The following is an 8,484-nucleotide window of genomic DNA, read 5'->3' as shown; positions in this document are numbered from 1 at the left end:
CAAAAATTCGCTTAAAAAACATCAATCAAAATAATTTCATTCCCAACTCCATGGCAAACACATTTTAAATGTCGGAGCTGGATAAATGAAATGGCAAAGCGGAGTCAATTAGATTTTAGCAGAAGCTAAATGCGTCGAATGATTGCTTGTCAAATGCTCTTCATGCACAACGAAAGATAAACCAAATGGTTTTGAGTGAAGGTGCCAGATGGAACCAAAAGAGCTTGTATATACATATATTGGTAAATTGAGTGTTGCTTGAGGAATTTAGCGAAAAGTGTCAATAATGCAGAAGTGATATTGGTGTCATTTGGTGGATGCATTTGTTAATTCACCAATAAATGCAATTCACATGCAAATTGATCCATTATATTGGTGTTGTTTCATTCGTATACCACATTTTAGTGCTAATTATGAGGAAATTTAAATTTTCATATATTGAGGAATATTTTAAAATTTAAATGATTGTTATTGCATTTATGCTGTACCTACATATATTCTTTTATTATATCACATTCAATAATTTTCAATTAAAATATCATTAACATTTAGCCTTTTTTCTTCTTCTTGCAAATTATTCAAAAAAAAAAACACCTGTATACCGTTTTGCTTTGCAAAACAAGGTATTTGGTGGGAAAATATATTTCTCATTGAGTTTCTCATCAGGAATTACTTGCCGAAGAATATAAATTAGTAAATTAGATCGAAATATTCATATTTTTCTCACAAAGCATCTCTCAAGTATCTCAAGCATGTTTCTACTGTAACTCCTTTTAAGAGCATCTGTAAAATCTGTAAAAAGACCCTAAAAGAGAAATGAATGAAAAGTGAAAGATTTTCCGTGATTGGTGGAGGATGTGCTTTAGCAGGAAAATGTTGCATTAGTGAATCTCTCAACAAATGAATTGATTTTCCCTCTTCGATTTAATCCTCATCCACCAGAGACCCCTCTATATCGCACCCACCCACCCCACACCTCTCAATTTTGTATTTCAGTCCCCCTGGGAGGAAAATCGCGTGCGTGCGTTAGAGCTGTAAGAGGGGCAAATGGGCATAATGTGCGTCTGAGGGCATCACCATTGTGTGAGATGTTTGCGAGGGAAAAGAGGATAAGTGGTTGCAATGCTCACGACAATTTTCTCTCCCCCGCAAATGGATGAAGAAGTGATCTGCGTGTGCAGGGGATGCTGCCGAATTGGCGGATGTTCTAAAAGCAGGGTGATGATGTGCTCAAGAAAAAATCCCGAAAAATCTGTTACTGCCAATAAATGGATCAATTGCAAAGAAAATTCAGTGAAAAACTTAAGTTAATAACTCGTCCACCAATTTTAAGAGTTTAGAATATTTTCTCAAACATCAGGGAAGCTATAAAAATGTTTTTTTTTTTATTCTCTACTCATCATGAATTTTAATAATATTAATAACATCATCATATACAAGAAACTTTACATCAATAGCAAGTAGGTAGTCCAAATGATTGAAATTTGGATCGGCAACATGGAAGGCTCCAATAAAATTATCATTATTGGAAAGTTTTGATACCAAATTCATAACATCTACAACAGCGCTAAGCCAGTCGTTGTCGCTGTAGTAAAGTGCAATTGGGGCTGTTATTTGATCAAGAGGATAGGCAGGAGGAGTGGCGGATTTGTATTTTATCATATTTGTAACTGACCCATAATCATACTGACAGAAATTCCCTGAATTAACGAGTTGTCCATAGTGTGCAAATTGTTTTGTCGAAGCTCCCGCAGGTGCGTTAGCCAAGAAAGTTGGAATTATAGTCTACAACAGAAAAAATAATCATTCTATTGCACACTTCTGATATTGGATATGAAATTAAATTTAAAATAATAAAAAAAAAACTTATAATACCTCGTTAAGTTGCGGAGGATCAAAGCCAAACATAAGAAATAAAATATTCGAACATAAGCCCTGAATTGGCGAGGCGTCTTGACAGGCTAGGTAACCTCCTAGTTCGAAAGCTTCATTGGTAGGTGCAAATTCATCTACACCTAGGAGATTGGTGAGAAGATCAAGAGGATTAACCAATGGTGCAATAGCCTGAACAAATGGGCTCTCAAGATGAGACATGAAGGCAACCGGAGCTAAGGCTTGAGCTGACAGAAGTTTATCACTGTACTGAGGTTTAAGGGAAAGCATGACGAATAGGACAGTTGTTCCCTGCGAATGTCCAACGTAGTGAAGTTTCGCCCGTCCAGTTGTTTTGAGGATGAAATCAATCATTGCGGGAATGTCATAAATGGCAATTTCGTGCCAACTAAAATCCCAAAATTGATGACGAGTAAGTGGATTATCAGGATTCAGTGAAACATGCTTCCTAGACCACACGTTCCCTCTTGCATTACCCATCCATACGTCGTAGCCTGCATCAGCAAGAAGGTATCCTAAAGCACCATTGTCAGGTCCAATAACAACCCAATCTGTAGATGATGAGAGTAAACCATGTTGAAGGAATACAACGGGTTTATTAGGAGCAGGTCCTGATTCATTAGTTTTTCCATACGGAATACGATGCATAGTGAGCAAGTAGCCGTCTTCTGTTTGAACTTCGTAGGACTCAACTGGATATCCTTTTGTTACAATCATATCAACCTTAATGGAAGACGTTGAATTTTAAAATGATTAATTCACAAAGTTATAGATGATTCTATTTGAGAAAAATCCTTGTTTTCTATTAATTAAAGGATCAATAAATTAGACTCATTTGGCAACACTCTGACTAAAAGATCAATCCAAAACTGCGCACTTTTTTAAATAAAATTAAACTTACAATAACCCTTCAAAATCAGATCAAAAGCTCACCACATTGAGAGGGTTAAAACCATCCTTGCTGCTGAAATCCCTTGAAAATCCATAAGTAACTCCCAAAATGAGGAAAGTTAAAATTGAAAATTTAATCATTTCACCTTTTTTTTTGCACACTTTCTAGGGAAAACTACAACTTACAGTGAATAAATGTCGCGAAAGAGAGCTGTAATTTATATGATTTTTGCTATCTAATCACATACAAATAATTATAAAAGTCAAATGGTGGCCAATTTGCTCTATCTTATACAAAATTCTCCAGTCTATTGAGAAATTAAAAATTTATATTGCAATAATTAGACATTTTTCTTCATTACATTAACCATTCTCTACAGATATCATTTATTACATGTAATTATGATAACATTGTGACCAAGATAATCTAAATAAAATTGAGGAATTTCATAAAATCCGGAAGAAAAATTATTCTTTTTTTTTTGGAGAAAAATTTCTTCTTTTATTCGTTCACAAAGAAAAAGATTTTATTAGTTTTTGTGGTCAATTAGGCTGATAAGATGATTTATTTTAAAGCCATATAGTTTTTGGTGTTCTAGGAAAATTCCTTCCGATTGCGTCAGCCAAGGGACGGTAGGTCAACCCAAACGCATCCTTTCAATTTTAGGGCCAAAGCTTTCGACGCTTCTGTGCGTCTTCCTCAGTGGTCAATTGTGTCTTTGTTTGGGAATCGTCAAACGTCTAATTTTGGTGATCATGCGGATTTTTATGCAGGGGGATTCTCTTTTTTCAACAATTTTCTTCCACTTATCTATAACTGAGTTTTCTTTGCAACTATCTGAGGCATAACAGAAGCGTTGAAAGCTTTGGCTCTAAAATTGAAAGGATGCGTTTGGGTTGATCTACCGTCCCTTGGCTGACGCAATCGGAAGGAATTTTCCTAGAACACCAAAAACCAAAACCTACCGTCCCTTGGCTGACGCAATCGGAAGGAACTTTCCTAGAACACCAAAAACTTAAAACATCCCGTCAGATTCCACTTGATTAACCCTTTAACGTCCAACGTGAAACATAAAAACATTGAAACATGCGCTCTTTTATCGCGATTTTTATTCTATGAATTTTTTTAGAGGACTTTTCTCACTCAGAACATCTTCTTGGACCCCTTATGCGTGAATTTGATGCATTTGTAAAATGGAAAAACAATAACATTCATAAATAATTGAAAAAATAAAATGTTTCACGTTTGGGTCAGCGTATGACCCAAAAAACCTTAAAGGGTTAAAACCATGTACTTAAAACCAATAATCGAGATCCAGTTATGATGATAAGTTAGCGTTTTATCACTTGAAAGTTTATTTTAATCGGATAATTTTTTTTTACTTGTAATTCAAAGTTTGAGCCCGATCTGAGTGGGTCGAATTTTCTGACGATTACAATACTCAGTGTTGCCACGTACTATGTAGTCCATCAACTAATTTGTAAGCTCCTAACTAAAATACTATAGAATTTAAAACAAACACAAAATATCGACAAACTTTCTCACCCTCGTGTTTACTTCCCATTCAAATGCCTTCACCCTAAAATCTCATCCACTCCGTGCCGTAAGAAGTAGATCCGTGCAATTGATGTAATGAAATTGCAATCCCTTAATTAAATGCATAAATGCATTCAATTTATTTAATGCAAAAGTGTTGTGTATGAGAAGGGGAGGATTTTCCTACATATACAACAACCAACTAAGAACACCGAAGAAACTGAAAGGAAGCCCATTAGGCAAACAACATACAAAATAAAGTTGTTAAACATTGTTTAAAGCGGAATAGAAGATAAATTTAAATACCCCAACCCCTTTTACAATGTAAAAAAATATATTAAAATGAATTGTTTACATCTTCAAAATGAGCTTCAATTTCTAAGACATTTTGTAGTTCAGCACATCGATTTATGAGACATTTGTGATGTCTACAAAAGAACCCATCCCGCATGGGAATGAATCATTAAATTGTCTCTCTCTCAAATGCATTCAAATAAATCATAATTTATGTGGACGCCATGAGAAGCAAGAGAGAAGATTCTTTTCAAGTGTTTTGTCTTGCAATCAACCTGCATATCGTGACGTCTTTTCCTTTCCCATCTCAATATGCTTCCTACAAGACTTCCTGCTAACACCTGCCAATGGCTAGAGTTGAGAGAATTATTTTGTGAGAAATTCTAAGGTGAACGGGAGGTAATACAATGATGTAAAAGAATAAAAAAAGCGACGACCCCTTTTCTCAATGGAAGTTTCATGAGAAAAATTCAATTTTCTTGTCCATTTCATGAAATTAACATGCGCTCTTGCTCTTTTGGCATCCTCTGCTACTACAAGTATGAGGTGTTTGGCTAAGTGACTGCTGTAATTGGTGACCTGATTGACTAGGGGGGCAGTTACCAAGTAGTAAAAGAGGAAAGCCTGGACAAGAAAACATTTCCACCGGCATGACGTTTTAATTCAATTAGTAGGTACGAAAAGAAAGACAATCGAGAGGTTAATGACTTTGCTGTTTCGCAATTAAATCTCTTGCAATTTCACTGGTGAACAACATTATGCTTCTTCAGTAGCGCTCTATGTACAAAAAAAAAACAGTCTTTCATAGCTATAAAAATTCTTTATGATGACAACTTTTCTCATCCAAAGTGATCAAGTTTCTTGGCAGAGATTTGCGATAGAGTATGATGATGGAAAAAAAAACTATCCCAAGCAATGCCGCAAGGCGATTAGCTCTCTTGGTCTATGTTGGAACGAAAAAGAATGATTGTGGTCCACCCCGAAATCAATGTTAATTTTTGTAAAGAATGAGTAAATTTGTGGTCCGCAATAAAATGAAAATTACTACCATGAGACTGAAAATTGTTTTTAATGGATATTTAATGCACCTCCGAGCCATTTCCTCTTTTTTTATATACCCAACCACACTATGTTATTGTTTCACTTGTGGAGTATTTTTAATGGGCCGCGCTTTTATCCTCTTCACAACATAAATACACACTTTTTTGCCAGTGTAGGTACACTCTAAAAGCGCTCTATAGGTCCCTTTTATTCAAAATTGTTATTTAGTAAACACTTTGCTTTTCCATCTTCCGAATATTGCAAAACTCCAATGGAAGGATAATTTAAAATTAAATAAAACGAAATGAAATATTCTGAGAGTCCAAAAATGAATGAAGTCCTTTCACTGGATTAGCTTCATCTGGGGCGTAAAATTTTGAAAATATTGAGAATAAAAAATGAAAATCAAATTAAAAGAAGGTAAAAAAAAGGAGTTTCCTCCGTCCGGTGGCGCTCACCGGACGTAGGAAACTCCTTTTTTACCTTCTAAAATTTAGGCCAGACGCTCTAATTTTCAAATTAAAAGCATTTATTTATGCACAAAATGAAATCATGCGCTTAACATTCTTTTTATGTAAACCCACTGACTCTGTGGCTATATACACATATAAATGTACTTTAGTCAGTGAGCATAAATTTCAATTCCAATTCCTCATAATTACTTCCGACAATTGAAAGTCATGCTGAATTAGAGGGAAGTCAAATGATGAAAATCATTGCAATATTGTACGAACAATGCATTGGATGCTGGACAAAAAAAATGTTTGTTTTCACCCTCTAATTTTTGTCATTTCACTTGGCACAATTCCTGCAGTCGCTCCTCATTATCCGCACATAGGCAACATTTTTCACGAGGGGGTGAATTTTTGCGCGTTGCTTTGTCGCGAGAGAACGGGGGTGACTTTATTGATATAAACACTGTCCCCATTGCCTGTGTATATGCCGCCTATTTCCACTCTTCAGCACCAATTTCAGATGAAAATGCGAGAATTGTGAATTTCTCGGTATTGTGCGAGTGACTTCAAACGTAAAAATTTTCAACATTGCGTTGTGATGATTTTTTTTCATTGACAATATTTTTTTGGGGGGAAATTGTAGAAAATTGCGTATGAGGGTGAGGTAGATTAAAATGAATTTCATACCGTATAAGAGATGGTGAAGAGAGGACAGGGAAATGTGTGAGGGAGAAATGACAATGCGGTATTTTGCAGGGAACATTTTGAGAAAATTATTTACTTTTATTGTTGCACTCGCACTCCGTACCTACAGCAATTTTCTCTACATTAAGTAATGAATACGGGTAGGTGTGGGAGCTTCATTTAAAATCTCCCCTTCAATTTTAAGATGTTAAACGTTCATAAATGAGGACATTGCTGGTTTTATGAATTTTTTTAGAGAGTATTATTGACTCAGGGTTAAATTCATTATTCAGACAGACTTAAATTTTCTTAAGATTCTTCAGGTTTCCCAAAGAATGCATTAAATTTTCATAAATTTTCTTGAGATTCTTTAACAACAAACTTGAAATTTCTTAAGGAAAAATTAAGATTCTTTAGTTTTCTTTAGGGAAACTTAAGGTTTCTTAAGTAAATCGAGCTAATTGCATATTTTTTTTAATGATTTTTATGAATTCCAATGTCCGAAAGCGATCAGAGAAAACCATCGAAAAATATGCATTAAGCCTGATTCATAGACTGACTGAAGAAATTTTAAGCTTAGCTTAAGAAAATTTAAAAATCTTAAATATTTCTTAGGAAATATTAAGTTTTTTTTTAAACAATTTTTAGAGATCTTAAGAAAACTTAAGTCTGTCTGACCAATGAATTTCACCCTCAGTGGTTAAACATATTGGATTATTGACTAAGAAGTTTCTGTATCGAATCTTACTACAGAGTTTTAAAAATTCTTACATTACTTAAAGTTTTTTAATTTAAGATCTTTAAGAAGCATAAAAAATACTCCTGACTGACTTCACTGACTTCATTTCAGGTAAAGGAAAGTATTGGTTTGTCTCATATTTACCCAAATTGATTTTTCTTAATTTTTCATTATTTTCGCATAGATTTTTTAAATTTAAATCTGGCATAATTTGAAATAAACTTTATTATTACCTGATAATTATCTGATTACCTGATTGATTGATAAATTAAAGTATGGCATTCTTATTGGCTATCTTACATTACCTACATCGAAATGTCCGGTAAAAATAAAGTTTAGAAAAGAATAATTTTTGGCGTATCTTCATTCAATAATTTTTTTAAACCCAAAAAACTACCTACTAAAAGAAAAAAACCTACAGGCTTTCATTTTTAAATCCTCTCTAAATACACAATAAATTTCCATTTAATTTTACACCCAACATCGAAAACAGGCCGTTTTATAGTTCATTCACTTTTGGAGGGAAGTGTTTGAGAATGGAAAATACGGCTCAGCAAGGTGGAAGAACTACTTAAAAGCCGGATATTAAATGTGAAGTGTGTGACAATTATTTCCATTTTCAAATCTAAAATAGGGAGAGAATGAATTTCAATTGATCACCCCCCACACACACCAAATGCGGACCCTTCTACCCACGTATAAATTCCAATTCTCGCCAAGAACAAAAAAAGCCGTCTCTGCAAAAGAAATCTTCATGTTGCAATTTTAGCGTCTGCAGAGTGAAATCAATGTGAATGTCATGATATTGAAGATATTGCATGTAGAAAAAAACGAAGAATCAAAAAAACATCATAAAAATTTGCCAGACAAAACAAACATTTAATGTCTTTCGTGTTTTCGCCTTGATACTCTTCCCGCAACAAGAATTAATCGCAAGCGAGAAGGGAATC

The 8,484-nt window shown here is 34.4% G+C and overlaps 1 protein-coding gene across 1 annotated transcript; it reads right to left on the bottom strand.

The window, feature by feature from the left end:
• Nucleotides 1-1,366: 1,366 nt before the first annotated feature.
• Nucleotides 1,367-2,977, bottom strand: LOC129791926 (lipase 3-like). Its single transcript, XM_055830594.1, has 3 exons — nt 2,827-2,977; nt 1,876-2,616; nt 1,367-1,785 (listed from the first exon to the last, which is right to left on the bottom strand). Exons 1-3 carry the CDS (start codon nt 2,923-2,925, stop codon nt 1,393-1,395), a joined length of 1,233 nt encoding a protein of 410 aa, XP_055686569.1. The 5' UTR covers nt 2,926-2,977; the 3' UTR covers nt 1,367-1,392.
• Nucleotides 2,978-8,484: the final 5,507 nt, after the last annotated feature.

This window comes from Lutzomyia longipalpis, chromosome 3 (genome assembly GCF_024334085.1).
Source record: "Lutzomyia longipalpis isolate SR_M1_2022 chromosome 3, ASM2433408v1".
In the NCBI taxonomy this organism is placed as follows: Eukaryota; Metazoa; Arthropoda; class Insecta; order Diptera; family Psychodidae; genus Lutzomyia; species Lutzomyia longipalpis.
This window is presented reverse-complemented; position numbering and strand designations above follow the sequence as displayed.

What these genes read in the sequence shown, in the direction of transcription:
- LOC129791926 (XM_055830594.1), bottom strand. Translation starts at nt 2,925, where the DNA reads ATGATTAAATTTTCAATTTTAACTTTCCTCATTTTGGGAGTTACTTAT. An exon ending in GTTTTAACCCTCTCAATGTG is followed by an intron (nt 2,617 to 2,826) that starts GTGAGCTTTTGA and finishes TCTTCCATTAAG; the next exon opens with GTTGATATGATTGTAACAAA. An exon ending in ATCCTCCGCAACTTAACGAG is followed by an intron (nt 1,786 to 1,875) that starts GTATTATAAGTT and finishes TTTCTGTTGTAG; the next exon opens with ACTATAATTCCAACTTTCTT.